At 41.9% G+C, this 18,527-nt stretch overlaps 1 protein-coding gene across 1 annotated transcript in view; it reads left to right on the top strand.

Moving 5' to 3' along the window:
* The first annotated feature begins 3,530 nt into the window (after positions 1-3,530).
* Positions 3,531-18,527, top strand: part of KIF1B (kinesin family member 1B) — a 138,950-nt gene continuing 123,953 nt past the window's right edge. The window contains exons 1-2 of the mRNA XM_044914382.1: positions 3,531-3,813; positions 18,127-18,307. Of these exons, the coding sequence (XP_044770317.1) occupies positions 18,202-18,307 (106 nt within the window). The 5' untranslated portion in view covers positions 3,531-3,813; positions 18,127-18,201. The remainder of the gene's footprint in view (positions 3,814-18,126; positions 18,308-18,527) is intronic.

Here is an 18,527-nt window from a genome sequence, read left to right on the forward strand (position 1 = left end):
TCAAACATAGGGCTTGAACTCACAACCCCAAGATCAAGGCTACATGCTCCACCGACTGAGCCAGCCAGGTGCTGCTGTTTGTTTTGTTTCTTAAATTCCACATGAGTGAAATCCTATGGGATTTGTCTTTCTCTGACTGACTTCTGTCACTTAGCATTATATTCTCCAGTTCCATCTACGGTTTTGTAAATGGCAAGCTTTCACTGTTTTTTATGGCTGAGTAATATTCCAGTGTATATATACATATGTACACACATGTATGTATATGTATGTATATATACATATATGTATACATATATATACACATAGACATACCACCTTTTCTTTATCCATTCATCAGTTGATAGACACATTGGCTGCTTCCATAATTTGGCTGTTATGAATAATGCTGCAATAAACATAGGGGTACATATATCCTTTTGAATTCGTGTTTTTGTATTCTTTGGGTAAATACCCAGTAGTGGAATAACTGGATCATATGGTAATTGTATTTTTAATTTTGGGGGGGAAACTCCATACTATCTTCCACAGTGGCTGCACCAGTTTGCATTCCCACCAACATTGCATGAGGGTTCCTTTTTCTCTACATCCTTGCCAATACTTTTTGTTTCTCATGTTTTTGATTTTAACCATTCCGACAGGTGTGAGGTAATATCTCATTGTGGTTTTGAGTTTCGTTTCCCTGATGATGAATGATGTTAAGCATCTTTTCATGTGTCTGTTGGCCATCTGTATGTCTTTTTTTCTAAAATTTTAAAGAAGATTTTATTTATTTATTTATTTTTATTTTTTTAAAAAAGATTTTATTTATTTATTTGAGACAGAGAGAATGAGAGACAGAGAGCATGAGAGGGAGGAGGGTCAGAGGGAGAAGCAGACTCCCTGCCGAGCAGGGAGCCCGATGTGGGACTTGATCCCGGGACTCCAGGATCATGACCTGAGCCGAAGGCAGTCGCCTAACCAACTGAGCCACCCAGGCGCCCAAGAAGATTTTATTTTTAAGCAATCTCCACACTCAGTGTGGGGCTTGAACTCACAACCCCGAGATCAAGAGTCAAAAGCTCCACCGACTGAGCCAGCCAGGTGCCCCTGTATATTTTCTTTGGAGAAATGTCTGTTCATGTCTTCTGTCCATTTTGTATAAGTTCTTCATGTATTTTGGACACTAACTCCTCATCAGGTATATCTCACCCATTCAGAGGTTGTCTTTTAGTTTTGTTGATTGTTTGCTGTACAGAAGCTTTTTATTTCGATGTTGTCCCAATAGTTTTTTACTTTTGTTTCCCTTGCTTTAGGAGACAGATCTAGGATTACGTTGCTACAATACTTATGTATTCTTTAAGTGTTTCCTTAATACAGCTGTATAATTTTTTTTTTCCATATGGGTCTTGATCATCTTTTGCTAACCTAACCTTACATATTTAATAGTTTTATTGCCATATTTAATGATTTAATGGGATCTTTTAAAATTACGTTTTCTAATTGGCTATTTCTATTGATTTTTGTATAGTGATCTTGTATCCAGAAACCTTATTAGTTATAGTAGTGTGGACATGTGCATCACATTAATAGATCTTTTGATGTTATTTTCTGGCATTCCAGGGATAACCCAATGGGGCCATGGCTAAATTCAATTTTCTAGAACTTGACAGCTTTTAAAAGGTGCCTTTGTACAAAATCTGTAATCTTTTAGATTACAGAGAAATTGAATGACCCCGCAGAGTAACTTCATCTATCAAAGGGTCAAAAGGCTTATGCAGAGCTGGCTGTTTTGGCCTTGAAACCTAGAACAGCCTTACCTGCCTCTATTGACCCTTCTTGGTATGCTTTTGCTTAATTTCAGTGATGATTACCACCACATTCCCTTCACTCAGTTTTAGATTCTTTTCTGATTGAGCTCCATTGAGAGCTAAAACAATATTAACTACCATCCAGGTTTTTGTAACTCTCCATGGTGCTTATCATAGTACTTATACAAAGAGTCCCAACCTAGGAAAAACTTGGTGTCTACTGATGAATTGATGAGCTTCTGTTCATTAACCCATTGGAATTTCACTTTTGTTCTGATTTTCACGAAGCTAAGAGCTGAGTTTTGTGCTCAGTGGTAGCACATTCCCTGAGTCTGCTTTTAAATATTACTTTTCTTTCTATGCACTGGGCTTATTCATATAGCTTTTCTCTCCCACCATATAGCCTCTTATTTTTTTTTAATTATTAATTTTACTCCTATGTTAATGCTATACAGTTTTATTCCTTGTATGCTTCCATGGAAGTTATGTCAAATCCTTTTGTGGGTAGGTGGGGTTTAATTCTAAATAAAATGAGAAATGTTCAATAAATGTTGACTGGATGGAGAGTATGAGGACTTTAGTGGGGAGGCAGATTTTCCAAAATCGTTAGTGTAGGAAATTAGTTTTGATGTTTTAGTGTCTGCTTGTAAGTAAAACACCCAAACCTGTATTGAATTCAGGGGGGAAATCCAATTTTACTTTCTGTTAGTAAATAAAAAAGCATTTCACACCTTATAAAATAATGGTGCTTGGCATGATAATTGCACATGTATACCGTGAGTATTTTATTTCATTAGGTACTGAACTGGACCACTCATGAACAGTCGTGGGCTTTTCCTTTTGAGCTGAATCTAAATCTGATTTTCAGAAAATCGCTACTAGAGTGATCGTGTTGTCCGGGTTGCTGAATTCCAACAACCCTCCTTCAAGGGCATCTCCCGGAGGGGAGCTCGGGTCATTAGCTCAGGGACGATACAAAGCGTTTTGTTCTTTTACTCACTGCCCTTGCCCGGTCTCCCAAGGAGACAAGTTGAATGCCCACTAAGTCATGCTTTTCCATTACTCATTCCGCCTTTTCTCCGAAGGTGGCGTGTGGGAGGTGTTGTGATCGGGCTCGATAAGAATAGGCCGGGAAGCTTGCTGCGGGATAATACACTCATCCCTTTGCGTGTTTCAATTCCGACTGCGCCGTGTTTGGCGGCTTCGGCGAGCGAGAAGCTTTCCAAACGCACAATGACTCCACACTCGGCCGCCTCCCGTATTCATCTCAGCCCCTCCGCAGGCGCCTGGCCCTCACTGTCCAGCCCCGCCCCACTTGACCAAGCTTTGTTTCCTTACAAGGCGGATCATCAGGTGGGCCAGGCGCGACCGCTGCCGAATGACGTCCTTCGCGGGTCACCCGTGAGGGGGACCCTGGGCGCCGGCCTCCCCAACCCCGCAGCCCCGCAGCCCCGCAGCCCCGCAGCCCCGCAGCCCCGCACCCGCGGCGGGCGTCCCGGCCACCAGGAGGCGCCCGGGCATCTCCTCAGCTCCTCGCCCCATCCCCTCTCTGGCTCACCCTGCGATTGGCCGGCCGCCCCGAGCTCTAAGCCCCGATTGGCCGGCTCCCGCGTCAATCGCGGACGTCGGGGCGGGCCGAGGTGACGCGCGGCGGCCCGGCTCGGGGCGGTGTCCGGCGCGGGCGGCTGCGGGCGGAGCTTCGCGAGGAGCGACGCGGGGCCGTCAGAGGGCGGCAGCTTTGGGAGGCGCCGGCGCGAGGCCGAGGCGCTCCCCGTCCGCAGCAGCTGCCACCGCCGGCTCGTCGCCGCGCCCCGGCTGCCAGTGCTCCCGCCCTCCCCGCGCCACCGCCCTCGATGCGGGGCCGGGCCGCTGCGTGATGGGGCTGCGGAGCGGCGCCCTGCGGCTCGCGGCAGCCGCTGCTTGCGCTGAGGAGCGTCGGTGCCGGGCCCCCCGCGCCCCCGCGCGTCGCGGCGTCTGCTGACCCGGCCCGCCAGTCCGCCCGTCGGTCCGCAGCGCGGCTGAGGTAAGGCTGGGGGCGGGCGGCGGTTGGCGCCGCGGCCGCCGGGGCTGGGGAGGGGGCCTGCGGAGGGGGCCTGCGGGGGGAGGGGAGGCCGGGCCGGGGCCGGGCGGGGTCCGAGCGGAGGAAGCGCGGGGCCGGGCGGGAGCCGCGCCGCCCCACCGGGGCACGGGGTGGGGCGGGGCGGGGCGGGGCACCCTCCCGGGCCGGCAAGCCCCGACCTCGGGTCCAGCGGCCTGCTGGGTCGCCCGCAGTGCCCCGCACCAGCCCTCGGCTTCCCCTGAGCCGCCGGACTGGGGCTGTGCCCAGCGGTCAGCCGGCCCGCCGTTGTCGGCTGCCTGCGCTCTCTGCGCACCCTGCAGCTCTGTGGAGCGGGCGCCGCGCCGTTTTGAAGCCCCCGGTTCTCGTTTCCCCCATCCCCTCTCCCCCATAACGGTTGGCGTCGGAGCTGAGCCTGGGAATGGGGTTATGCCCTTTGGCCAGATGAAGGTAGGAAGGGGCTTGGAGTGGCGGAGGGGAAGCCGACGGCGCGAGGAGCGGAGAGAGGAGCGCGATGGAAAGGGAGGGGGCGTGTGGGATGCTGGCCAGGCGCGAGGAAGGCTGGTGTGGTCTCGGTGTTCAGCAGCCCGGGATTACTCTGGCAGCCATATTGGGAGGATGATCTGACAAATCCTTTAGTAGCCAAGTCCGGTTGCTGGAAGGCACCGAGTGACAGCCCTGGCAGCTTTCAGGGTGACTGGCCGCGCCAGAAGCCAAGTTGTGGGGGTTGGGAGCCTGCTGGAGCAAGCTAGTCATTGTTCATGCAACACGACACATTCCGGCCCTAAAACCAGAATTGAACTCCCGAATCACTTTTTCTCCTTGGTGAATTGCTAAATGAGCTTCTGTGCTAAAGTGCCTTCAAGCTTCCATTCTTGTTGGAGTGAATACTGTGTTTCTCTATTCATCTTTTACGGCCAGTGCTATGGACATGGAGGCCTGATGATGATACCTTACATGTACACAGGCAGATCTGAGGATTGCTAAGGCCAGTTTACCAGTACGGAGGCTTCGAGTTAGTATATTGCACTGGATGGGTATGTTTTCAGAGTAGCTCACCATGCAGAGATTTAGTAACCTGGCATATTCTGACAGTGGGAAGGCATGCAGCAGTATTTCTGAGGATGCAGGTTGTCATCTTTGTGGAATCTGGAGGTAGCTGAAATTAGATTGTCAACAGATCCCTTGCTCACATATCTCTTACTGTTCTAGGCAGCTGTTCTGCCGACACTGAGTATGTTGCTTTGTGTCATAGATGGGTCTGTCTGAGCCCCATGAAAGTGTGGTGATTGGGTTTGAATAGCTCTTAAGTGATATCATGGTGGATATTTTATTTAAAGGCTGGCATTTTGTCAGCTTAGCTTAGTCATAATAAAATCTTAGCTTGTGTTCTCTTAAGTGAGGTGGTGCTTTCTAATTAACTTGGTGTGGCTGTTGGATTATGAGGCAGGTGGAGTTAAATGTACCGTGTGAGGATGGAGTATGAGGATTGCACACACCTTGGGATTGTAAAGCACATCTGGAAATGATCAATAACTGAATTCAGTGTGAGCTTGTAAATCTGGCTTCTCCTACATGCTTGAGGAGAGTGGCATGCCTGTCTTTCTGCCTTTTGCTTTCAAACTTCATTTCTTAATGAACAAATTCCTGTGACTTCTTAAGTTGAACAATCTAAAAATTTTCAGTTAGGGTTTTCTAAGAAAAGTCTTAATGCTTTATTTTTGTATTTTTATCATTAAGCTTTCCTTTTAAAACTTAGTTGAGGGCGCCTGGGTGGCTCAGTCGGTTAAGTGACTGCCTTTGGCTCAGGTCATGGTCTCAGGGTCCTGGGATCGCTCCAGATCGGGCTCCCTGCTCGGCAGGAAGCCTGCCTCTCCTTTCCCACTCCTCCTGCTTGTGTTCCCTCTCTCGCTGTCTCTCTCTTTGTCAAATAATAAATAAAATCTTAAAAAAAAAACCCACAAAAACTTAGTTGAATAAAAAGTGGTGTCAGTGGAAACCAGTGCTTTTTGTATTACTTTAGCATGAGAGAAATACAGAATGTCTGTTTTAAAATTCCATGCCCCAATTAAGAACTATTTCTGAGTTTTAAATTTTTAGTTACTTTACTAGCAAAAAACGATCTGAAGAATTGTGTTTAAATATAATTTTTAGCGTTTGATAAAATGAGACCTGATTGTGAACCTGATTTGGTGGCAGAATTTTATGAATCTGTGCAGCTCTGTTTTGATGAATGTTTTTCCAAAATTTATCCAATTAAGTACAGCTTCGAAGGCTTTAAACAGACCATTTTTCCTTCCAAGACCAGATATGAATGCAGCTTTCCTTTTTTCTCTTTCCCACTTTGAATTTGTTCAGGGAATAAACTCTCAAGAAGAGTGCCAATAGTCTCTCCCAGGCCAAAGCTTTCTAGCCCACTTCCCTGCCATGGTCTTATTCTGTGTACAAAGTAAAGGACAACACTGGGCCCCTGCCTTCTGGTTTGTAAACCCCTTCCCGGGCTGCTAATCACAGCAGGTCTTTTCCAGGAGTGAAGCATATCCTTTTGATCTTGTAAACTGATATAATTTTACAAGGCTCTGAAGTGAAAGGTATAGTCTGTCTACTTCATGTCGTTCTCTTTGAAAGATGGCCTTGTTGGAACAAACTGATGAATTTCTGGAGTTCATAAAAGTTTGAATAGCAGTGCACCCCAGAAGTCTGGGGATAAATACACATACTTTCGGAACTTTTCTTTGTGCAGCTCATTAGAATAGAAGATAAATGAAGCAGATGTGACTGTGACAAGAAGTACAGAAGGGTCCTGGGACTTCTCTTTGAGGTGGACTTTTTGGTTAATGGCCCAGTGATTCATTTATGCTCACTTTTATGACGTTCATTACCAGTTTATTGACAGTGCATGTAGAGATTTAGTTCTTTACTCTCAAGGAATGTACACTTTACCATTTGTATACAGACATGGTAAGATAGAGTTAACCCTAGGTCTTTTCTGTTTTAGTACAATTTAGTGGCTTAGTACAATTTAGTCCATACTGTGGTAGTTTCCATGGTTTTTATAGTCAGAGCCTTTTCCCTTTTGTATTGCCATATAATACTTACCTAAGGCTCAGTCGGTACTTTTATGATTGCTTTGTCGTTGTTTGTATATGTGTTTGAAGTCACAAGATTGTAAATGTCTGATGGATTAAAGAAATTTTTTTTTATATTTAATATCACATTGTTTATTCCAAAGTGTATCATTCAACTATACCATCCTCTACCATTGCTCTGTGTGATGTCTTTGATACTTGGCTTAATTCTTCCTCTGTCTGAATTTCTGACATCATCCTGACAGATGTCAGTGACTATAAACAATAACAACAACAATAATGACAAAATAGCTCACTCATATTGAGCCCTTTCTATGTGCTAGGCTCTTTTCCAAGCAGTTTACATTGTTCACTAGTTTAATCCTTGTAACAACCATATGAAATAGATACTGTTACCCCCTATTTTACAGATGAAGAAACAGAGGTTAAGTGACTTCCCCCAAGGTCACTAGAAATAAGTACGTAGCCACTGTACTGTACTTCTTCTGTAACTACCTTTAACCATAAAATTCTTCTGACTTCAGTTCAAGCAAACGTTAGCTTCATGCTGTTCCGGTAACTCAGTATTGTGGCCCCATCTTCCACCTTGTCATCCCCTTCAGATCTGTCTTAATGTCAGATTGTCCTTCAGATCTGAAGCTCTGATCATTTACAGCTCTCATTTTTGTAGTCTCCTTTTGTGTGCTCTTCCACATCGTCTCCTGGTCAATCAGCCTCTTCCAGATTTTACTTCTTTGTCTTCCTTTAGTACACTTAACTTCTGGGGAGCACTGCTTCAGCTCTGTGACTTCTGGGGTGCACTGCTTCAGCTCTTTTCTTACCAGCACTTGCAGTCTTTAATTCTTTATTATTCTGCAAGACCCATTATGCAGATGCCAGTCTTACATCCTTCCTACCACCCATACCTTCTATATTTAGCCTGCCATGGAGAAATCTCACACAGTGCTGGGGGTTAGTGCCACAATTAATGTGTAATCTTAGGTCTCCTCTGAATCTGTCTTTGGTGTCTGTTGAAGTAATTCTAATTCTGTTCATTTCCTCCACTGTTCTCCACAGTGACTTCTAAAATTTTGACTGCTTTACTCAAGCCTCCCCACTGCCCCATGCTTGGCTTAAAACCTTACCTACCACCTCATAGGGAAAAAAAGGGATGAAAAAACCCGCCCCCCCCCCCCCCCCCCCCCCCCCCCCGCCGCCGCACGCTTCCTCTTTCTCTACTGAAAGAATTCTCTGCCTTCTTTTTTACCTTCTTTCCTCCAGTCATAGAGAAAAGGTTACTCTCCCAGACTTCAGCTAATCCCTTGGCTTGTGTTCTGGATGTCATCGCCTTGTAATCTTTAGGGACTTGCTGTATTGGTTACTCTTTTCCCCTTCCGCTGTTTCCCTACAGTCCCACCTTAGGGCCTTTGCTCTGACTCTTCTACCTAGAACACTCTTCCCCTGGAGGCTGCTTGGCCAACTCCTTCATGTCTCTCAAATCTTTGCTTAAACCTCACCACCTCAGGGGCGCCTGGGTGGCTCAGCCGTTAAGCGTCTGCCTTCGGCTCAGGTCATGATCTCAGGGTTCTGGGATCGAGCCCCACATCGGGCTCCCTGCTCAGCGGGAAGCCTGCATCTTCCTCTCCCACTCTCCCTGCTTGTGTTCCCTCTCTCACTGTGTCTCTCGCTGTTAAAAAATAAATAAAATCTTAAAAAAAAAAAAAAAAAAAAAAAAAAAAAACCTCACCACCTCAGCAGGCCTACCATAACCTCATTTATGCACGTGCACAGAGTTCCTCCCCACCATACTCCTGAGCCACCTGCCTTTGCTGTACTTTCTCTCCCTGTAATGCTTATTATCACATAGCATTCGGTAGAAATTAATGTCCCCACTTGCCCTCCTAGAATTAGAATGTAAGCTTCTCCATGGCAGGGATGTTTATCTGTTTCATTCATTGATTTATCCCAGACTCCTGGAACTGCCTATCACATGGTAGGTACCTAATAAATAGCTGTTGAATAAAGTATAGAAACATGCAGATCTCTCCTAATAAAAACGGGGAAGTGGGGGAGAAAAATCCTTCCTTCATTCCTGTTCCCTCCTAGCTGTCACTCTCCTGCCCCTCACAGCCAAGTTCTGGAAGCAAGGAGGATGCTTGTATTTCCACTTCCTGGCCTCCTAATTACTCCCCAGCCTACCATAGACTGGCTTCAGTGGCCCTCACTTCATGGACACCTGCTCTTGCTCTGGTTTCCAGCCTGTTACTGCTGAAACCAGGAGACACACACACTTCATGCCTTTGCTGCACTGGAAGTATTGCTTACTTCACACTCCCTCCTTCATTGAACTTTTGTCTGCTTCTGTTTGGTGGATCTGGTTTCAGATCTTGGCCTGCTTTTCTGGCCACTCACAGTTATCAAATTCATTCAACACAAATTTTTGTATAATTTTTAAAGTCTTTTGTTTTTAGGAACTAGAATTTTGACATATTTCTGATGTTAAATAGCAGAATAGGTTTATTACAGGAACTTTTTTTGGTTTATAATTTCTACCACTTACTGCTTCTAAAAAGGTTTTAAGCAGCCTCCCACAAATAGCATAAAATATAAGAGGGGCTGCTAAAGTATAGATAAGAAAGAAAACTCTGTGTAACAGGAGGAAAAACTAAATAAATAAATTACAGCAATTTGTGTAATGTGGTTATTATAATTTAGTTTTGAAACTTTTAGAAGTCAAAGTAAAAAGGGAAAGAAAATATACATATACATATATATAATGGTTCATCAAGAGAAACTTTTTTTTTGTAATAAATTCTAAAACTGTAAGAGAAAAGTGTTAGACATCCTGATACAAGGATGTACACACTAAGTGTTTTCAACAGGTAAAAGGAAAAGATGTTCTTCAAAGAACTTTTTAAAAAAAGTCATCCACCTGCTTTCCAAACTGAAAATACAACACTAAACCATAATCAGTCTTTTTTATGAAGGATATGACTAATATGGTTCAGATATGTAACTTTATATAAAGATAAACCTGAATTTACCAGCAGAAGACTCATTATTTAACCCTTGTGAGAGTCTGGAATACTTGTATTGTCATCTAAATGAAAAGTACTTTCTGTATCTGTTTATCATGTGGCAAGATTGACACATTGTTGACACATGGATGGAAAAGTCTGACCTGCATTCTTGCCCAGATAATGAGCTACCTTCTAGACCGGTAGCTGCAGAGGTGTGGTCATGGGGAGGTTTCAGAAGGAGGGAACCTTGGTTCATACCAATTTTTTTTTTCTTTTTTTCTTTCTTTCTTTCTTTCTTTTTTTTTTTTTTTTTTGTCATGCTGTCTCTTTAAGGGCAGGGACTCAACTCATACCAAATTTGAATTAACTACTTACCATTTCTACACTATAGCTGAGCTGAGTTCATTTTAGCCTGGACAATTCCAGGAGAAGGTGTTGTCTGTCATCCACTTTGACAATAGAAGAGCTTCAGTGGAATGTGGGATTTGAGTGGCGGAATTCCCAGATCTGCTAAAATAAAATTATGAGACATAGCTTCAGATATTAGAATGAACTGACTTACTGGGTAGAGTTTAGTATTAACTATCCAGACTTTGGAAGAAAAAAGAAAAAAAAAATCACTTTCATTTAGAATCGTTTATTTTATACCATAGGAGCTGTTGTCTCTTTTTAATTTATTTTTATTTTTTAAGCTCTATGCCCAGTGTAGGGTTTGAACTCATGACCCTGAGTCACCTGCTTTACCGACTGAGCCAGCCAGCTGCCCCTAGGAGCTGTTGTCTCTTGATGCACCTCTTGGTTTATGAATAAAATCATGTTACCAGTTAAAAGGAGGATCCTTGATTTATTAATTGCAGTGACAGGAGGACATGTGTCTAATAAATCCAAAATTGTATATTAAAACTTATTTTAGTATAAAATGGTTAAAAGAAAACAGTTGGAGAGTTTGGGTGAGCTAGTTTAACCCCATTTGAGATTGAAAATCTGACCTGTCAGGAGACTCTGTGCAGTCTGATTCTTGGCATTGGGTTAGAATGCAGAAAGAAGCCTTTCCAACATGTGATTCATTTTGAGCTTTCACAGCTTGGCCCATGGCTGATTTTTATTCATAGAGCCAAAGACCAAGAATAGACAGGTAATTCATACACACAGAAAAATAAATTCTTACCTTTTGCGGGGGGGGGGGGCGCATTTTATCGGTATAGCCATGGCCAGTGACAGAGTATTGGGTCCTAAAATCTGCTTGGTCCTCATGAAAATTATTGGCCTGAGAGATGCAAAACTTATAATAACGAAGTTTTCATAGCATCTGAAAATGGGCTTACTAGCTACAGATATTTACTTTTGGGGACCCATTCATTCTTTAAGTTATAATAATTTTTTAAGCCATAATTCATTGGAAAAGATGATCTTTTAAACAGACTGCTTGTTGCTGTTGTAAATTTGCTGCTGTATAGCAAATTGTGTGAATATTGAATTTAAAAGACTGAATTTCTGGGTTAAATTCTATTTTCACTTGTGATAAGCATGTACTGAATACTGTATCAGTGTATGAGAGTTAAGTGAACTACTGGCTGGAGCCAGTAGGAAAATGAATCAACGCAACATTTTTAAGGAGCAAAGAGAAAGAAGGTATCACTTGTGGCTCAGAAAGGGGCACATTAAGGAACGTGTGACTTAACGTTTCCTGCTTCATGGTGATATTTGATCTTGTCCTTGAAAGATATGGACTTGTAATAGGTTGAGAAGGAAGATTGAGCTTCCAGGAGTAGAGTGTTTGGTGCAGTAAGAGGGTGCTTGGTAGAGAAGAAGGCTTGAAGCTGGTCAGTGAAAACGGAGGCTGGGGAAGGAGGTTGGATTGTGGAGGCCCTTGAATTTTTAGGTTATGTTCTGAGGCTGCGGAAACCAACGGAAGGTTTTTAAGTAGAGGAAATGACATGAACTGACTTCTGTTTTAGGAATATAATCCTGGCTCTTTTCTATAGAAAAGGAATATTACAAAAACAAACCAACCAAAAACTAGTATTATTTCATTCCTGTTTATTCATTTTGCTGAAAGGTCAGTTTGAGAATTAATCTTCTCCTTAGGCTCCTAATAGTCCAGGGAGTCTCTGAGGGCAAGTTCAATTGCACAAGATCAAAGTTAAGCAATTGGGCAAAAATTCAGAAAAATTCAAACAAATTGGGCCTGTTTTATTATCCCTTTATTGTTAGTGAGTGCTTCTGGAATTTTTGCTCCATTCCGCTTTCCTGATGCTTCTAATTGTGTGTCATAGGAAGGAAAACTGGTCAGAGGAACAGTCTAGAACTGAGACTGTTTAAGTGATTTAGAGTATGTGTGATTGTCTTTCCTACCTGCCTTTCTTCCTTTGGCTGCTCAAAGCTTGGAGAATAATTTTTATGCTAATTAAAAGAAGTATTGTTTTCCTATAACTTCCTAAAATTGTTTTTGTAATTTAATTGTAATTATTGTTTCCAACCGGAATTTAAGCCTGATTTCTGGCTTATATAACTGGTAATTTTTCTTAAAGAGCCAGGGAATTTTGAAGCTGTAATTCTTTGATGTAATTCTATTATAAAGAGATACTGTTTGGGACACCTGGGCGTCTCAGTCGTTAAGCGTCTGCCTTCGGCTCAGGTCATGATCCCAGGGTGCTGGGATTGAGCCCCGCATCGGGCTTCCTGCCTGGCGGGAAGCCTGCTTCTCCCTCTCCCACTCCTGCTTGTGTTCCCACTCTTGCGGTGTCTCTCTCTGTCAAATAAAATCTTAAAAAAAAAAAAAAAAGATACTGTTTATAGTAGTAGAGAGGTAACAAAGTAACACTTTCTGTAGTTCATTTAACTCTAGTTTCCTATTACTATGTAAAAATTTTTTTAAAGATTTTTATTGGGGCGCCTGGGTGGCTCAGTTGGTTAAGCGACTGCCTTCGGCTCAGGTCATGATCCTGGAGTTCCAGGATCAAGTCCCACATTGGGCTCCCTGCTCGGCAGGGAGTCTGCTTCTCCCTCTGACCCTCCTCCCTCTCATGCTCTCTGTCTCTCATTCTCTCTCTCTCAAATAAATAAATAAAATCTTTAAAAAAGAAAAAAAAAAGATTTTTATTTATTAGAGAGAGAGAGCGCGCGCGCACATGCACACGAGCATGAGCAGGGGAGAGGGGCAGAGGGAGAAGCCAACTCCCCGCTGAGCAGAGAGCCAGATGCAGGGCTTCATCCCTCGACCCCAGGATCGTGACCTGAGCTGAAGGCAGTCGCTTACCTGACTGAGCCACTGCCCCTACTGTGTAAAATTTTAACTCGTAAAGGTGGTTACAGTTTTACCTTAAGACAGTTAAATCAGAAAAAATACATATTTAGGTTCAAATTATTTGAGAAAAGTGATTTTGTTATTTATTTATTGGGGGGGGGAAGTAATTTTAAAATGTATTATTTCCAAAAAAGAATGACTGTTAGCTTTTTTAATTAGGAAGGAATTTGAAATTAATTTTATCCTTTTTCCTTTTGATCAAACGACTTGTCTCTATTTTGAAACAACTTATGGTTTTTATTAATGCCATTCGGGCATCAGCCTGTTGACAAAATAACCAGGACTTCAACCAAAATATTTTAACTACCATATTCAAGACCCTGTATCTAGGGGATTAGAAACATGACTGAAATTCAGTTCTTATCCACAAGGAACTTAAAATATATAGTAGAGATAAGAAAAGTAAGTAACTTCCTTGACCTCGGTAAGGTCAGTGAGCTGAGTAGTAATAAATGGAGAAGCATTAGCATTTAGTTTGGGAGGTGGGGAGATTCTGTGAAGGCTATAGACATAGGTGGCATACAAGAAGATCTTAGAAGAATAAATTGGATTTTGAGAAGAATGGTAGAGGGAGAAGGGCACAGTGTTCCTTCAGGAGCAAAGGCACAGGGACAGAAAAGCATGAGATACTTTCAGGAAGCCCTCTGGTGGGTGGTTGTTAAGGAATGTGGATGGAAGGCAGTGTTTTGTGGGCTTGTAAAAATAGGTGGTTTATGTTGCAGGACACATTGAATGCCAGTGTGGGAAGTGCAGTCACTGCTTGGGAGACAGTAGAGGAATTTTGAGGATTTTTAAGTGGACACTGATATGAACAGACCTGTGCTTCAGGAAGACCAGTTTGTCAGTACTGCATGGTACGGATGGAGTAGATGAACGTGGCAGTATTGTGCAGTAGGTTTGGCGTAGAAGCAAGAGAAAGTGGTAAGGTTAACAGTCTTGGGTAAGAATTATTGAAGATCTAAAAGGGATGGCAGGGGTAGAAATGGAAATAAATTTTATAGGTAGAAGCTGTGTAATTTAGCAGTTGATTAGATGGATAGAAGAAGCAAGTAGGTGTTGGCGGTCTGGTTAGTGTTTTGGTTCCTAGTTACAAATGCATGGTTCTTTATATCTAAATCCCGGCAAGGACGTTTCAGCCTTTGTTGTCTCTTTCTAAATCAGTCAGCAGCATTCAACGCTTTGGCAGGCCTTGGATAGAATACAAAAGAAAAAGGTTTTGTTTTTTTAACTTAAATATCTAAATATTCTATAATTGTCATTTTGGCAAACTCGCTTCTTCTATCTTCCCCTAACAAATTTCTTAACATTATCTGATACCCGATCTATGTTCAGACTAATCTGCTATCTAAGAAATGGTTTTTTTTTGCGGAGTTTCTTGATTAAAAAAATCATTGCATTTGGTTGGTAACTAACACAAGTCTTTTTTATTACCCCCCCCCATGCTATTTATTTTAAGAAACTGCGTGACATGACCTATAGATTTTTCTGTATTCTGGGTTTGGCTGATTGTATCTTTCAGGTATCATTTAAATTTTTCATTTGCTCCCCTATGTGTCCTGTAACTGGTAGTCTGAGCTGAGGCTCATTTTCTTCATTTTTTTTTTTTTTTAAGGGGGTGGGATAAGAATGCTTCCTAGGTGGTGCTGTGTGTTTCCCACTGTAGTACATGTGGAAGCGTAGACCACCTAGGTGTCCCACTTTTAGTGATGTTAAGATTGATTAATTGGCTCAGTTACTGTCCTTCTAATCCTAGCAATAAAATGTTCCCACATCAACCAACCATTCATCTAGGGCTTTTTTTTTTTTTTTTTTTGTAGCCAGTCACGATTGTTGCAGAGAGCCTTTATTATCAGTAGGGTTGGAAAATGGTGACATTCCAATTCTGTCATCTCTTCTGCAGTTATTAGCCAGACTTTTTTTGTGTGAGAAGAACTTGCCCTCATTGACTGTTTGGCTGTCCTGGAGTATAGTTTATATAGGATATACAGACTGGGTGTATGCTTACTTCTTTTATCTGCCAGTTTTCAGAATAATGAGGCTTTTTAAAAGTATTATGAACTTGTGAATTTACATATTTGATGTTCTTCAATCCATTTGTGGTTTGTATGAACGTATTTATCTTCATGCTGTAATTCCATGTTTGGGAGCCCCTTTAAGTTGGCACTTGTGTCCTTTTGCCATGACTCCATTCATCTTTGTTAGACTTCTTGCTTGTGATCACAATAAAATGTCCCAGGATCATCTTGAAATTTCTTGCCCAGCCTTGGAATTAGCCATTTTTTCAAGGAGCCCAAGTTCAAAGAGTTTTTCAAGGCAATAGGAGTTTCACTTTGGGAAGCTATTAAAGAACAGTACAAGATAGAATGCAGTCACATGAATGTATTTACCTATGGATAAATGGACTATTGGATTCGAATACCTAAAAAGGACTATTGGATTCGAATGAAAAACTCAAAGATCAGTTCCACTATTCCAAGTATGGTAGGCATGAGGTAGTGAGGACTAGATTAGGCAGTGGCAGTGGGTTAGGGTAATGGCAATGGGAATGAGAGGAAGGAATTAATAGCAATATGTATTATGTTTTAAAAGTTTTGATATGGTATGTCATTAGTAATGTTAACACTAATAAAAGGATTCAAAGAGAAAAACAAAGATGACTGCAAGATGTATGGTTTGGGGTCAGATAGAAATGGGAAGATTGGCAGAGATTGCTAGTTTGGGGGAGAAGATAATGGAGCGTGTTGAGTGTTCAGATGTGGCTGTATATCACAGTGAACTTTGTAGGGGGGATTGAAATGTGTTCTATGTCTTGCTTTTTCTGAATACTTCATCCACTCTTTTGGCAAAGTACTCAGCTAGTGACTATAGGTGATGCTGTATTGACTGGGAGTGTTAATAACTCTAAGCTTTCATTTGATAAATGTGATTACAATAAATGTTTGATATATTAAACAAGAACCATCTGTTTAATGTTAAGTGAAATGGGAAACAGACTGGAAAAACATCACAGCAAATATAAAAAAGATTAATATCAATAAATATTACAATTATTTGAAACAAAACCAAAAAATGTCAGCAAACCAGGCAAAGGACTTGAACAGATAATTCTCACAACTGGGAAATATACAGTTAACCCTTGAACAATGTAGGCATTAGGGGGTGCCCTTCCCTTCCCCTCCCCCTTGTAGGGGAAAATCCATACATAACTCGTGACTCCCCAAAATTTAACTGCTAACAGTCCACTGTTGACCAGAAGCCTTACTGATAATATAACGAGTTGATTAGCAGACATTTTGTATGGTATATGTGTTATATACTATATTCTTACAAAAAAGAGAAAAGAATATGTTAAGAAAATTATAATGAAGAGAAAATATATTTATAATACTGTACAGTATTTGTCGAAAAAAATCCACGTGCAAGTGGACCTGCACATTTCAAGCCCATATTGTTCAGTGGTCAGCTGCAATTTATTAATTCACTCCTTCAGCAAACATTTATTGAGCTCTTTCATCAGGCACTGGTCTGAGTGGTAGCAAACAAGATCTCTGAGCTTTTGGACGGAGGTGTGAGAGATGGACAATAGCCGCGTTCCAAAAAAACAAGAATTTCAAATAGTGCTATTAGGAAAATAAGGGTAATGAGGTAGAGAGTGGCTTTTGGTTTTTATTTTGTTTTGTTTTGATTGATTTTTGCCTTTTCTTATTGGAAAGCATTAGTAGTTGTGCAGCTGTAGTTTAGGATTGCTAATCGCTAATTATGTGGGAAAAATGAGATTGAAGTTTTATTGGGGTTCCCTGATAATTGGACTTATATGTGGTTTTCTTTTCAGTTTTTTCTTTTGTTTGGTTCCTCTTGAAGACGTTTATAGAATGGATAGAGTGCAGACTGAGATCTTTCGTTTCTTGTGGAGCTTACGTGGGTTCTTTTCACAGAATCGTATTTATTTTGTTCTTTTGGGAGGGAAACTATTCCTCTGAAAAATATTCACATTTTTCCCTGTGGCTTCATTCAGTAGTGAAATGTAGTGATACGATTTTGCCATGAGTCGGTGGCACATCCGAGGGTAGAACCTTCTCTGGAAACTTCTCTGCTCATAAAGGATGGTTTAAAGGGTCACATGAGGTACATGTGGAAATTAAAGGAATCCCTGGGTACTTAAAAGTGGAAGGAGCTGCTGGAGCTTATCTTTGTCCTTTGCTGTTTAATTATGTATCATGTAACTGAATGTTTCAAACTGCAATTGAAGTATAGGAAGTTCAGAGCATTTCTTTAAAGGAAGGTAATAAGGGGTTTTGCAGATGGGAGGTTACTTGTGTAAGGAACTCTCTTTAACAGATAAACATTTGTTTTTTTTTTAAGATTTTATTTATTTATTTGACAGAGAGAGAGAGAGCGAGAGCAGGACCACAGCAGGGGGAGTGGGAGAGGGAGAAGCCGGCTTCCCTGTGAGCAGGGAGCCTGATGTGGGGCTTGAACCCAGGACCCTGGGATCGTGACCTGAGCCGAAGGCAGACGCTTCCGACTGAGCCACCCAGACGCCCCAACGTTTGGTGTTTTTCGTATATTACTGAAGATTGATCCAGAAAAACAGAGAGCAAGAAAGATGCCTGTTACTTTGCAATTATATTTATTATTATTGTTATTATTATTATTGTTACTATTTTATTATTAAGTTTAGGGACTTTTTAGATATGGGAAAGAGATATGGAATAGGAAAATAAGTTTCAGTCTTTAATTTTCTATTTGGAAATTTTTGAGAATAGAAGATCTATGGGAAGAAAAGGGATGAAGTTTTTAGAAACGGAAATAGAAATAGTCCTGAGACTTAGCCTGTGCTTTCTCTAATTCTGACTACCTGTGTGGGATTGCTTTCTTTTTCAAGGAAACTTGAACATAACTTCAAAAGAAGATTTGATTTTTTATTTCTGGACTGCATATATATAACAAGACCATCAGAATGTCGGGAGCCTCAGTGAAGGTGGCTGTGCGGGTTCGGCCCTTCAATTCTCGAGAGATCAGCAAAGAGTCCAAGTGCATCATTCAGATGCAAGGCAACTCGACCAGTGAGTTCATGTTATTTTCTATCAATTATATCTCATCTTCCTGTCCTCTCTTTCTTTCTTTCTTTCTTTCTTTCTTTCTTTCTTTCTTTCTTCCTTTCTTCCTTTCTTCCTTTCTTCCTTTCTTTCCTTTCTTTCCTTCCTTTCCTTCCTTTCCTTCCTTTCCTTCCTTTCCTTCCTTTCCTTCCTTCCTTTCCTTCCTTTCCTTCCTTTCCTTCCTTTC

The sequence above is a fragment of the Neomonachus schauinslandi genome, chromosome 4 (genome assembly GCF_002201575.2).
Source record: "Neomonachus schauinslandi chromosome 4, ASM220157v2, whole genome shotgun sequence".
Lineage (NCBI taxonomy): Eukaryota > Metazoa > Chordata > Mammalia > Carnivora > Phocidae > Neomonachus > Neomonachus schauinslandi.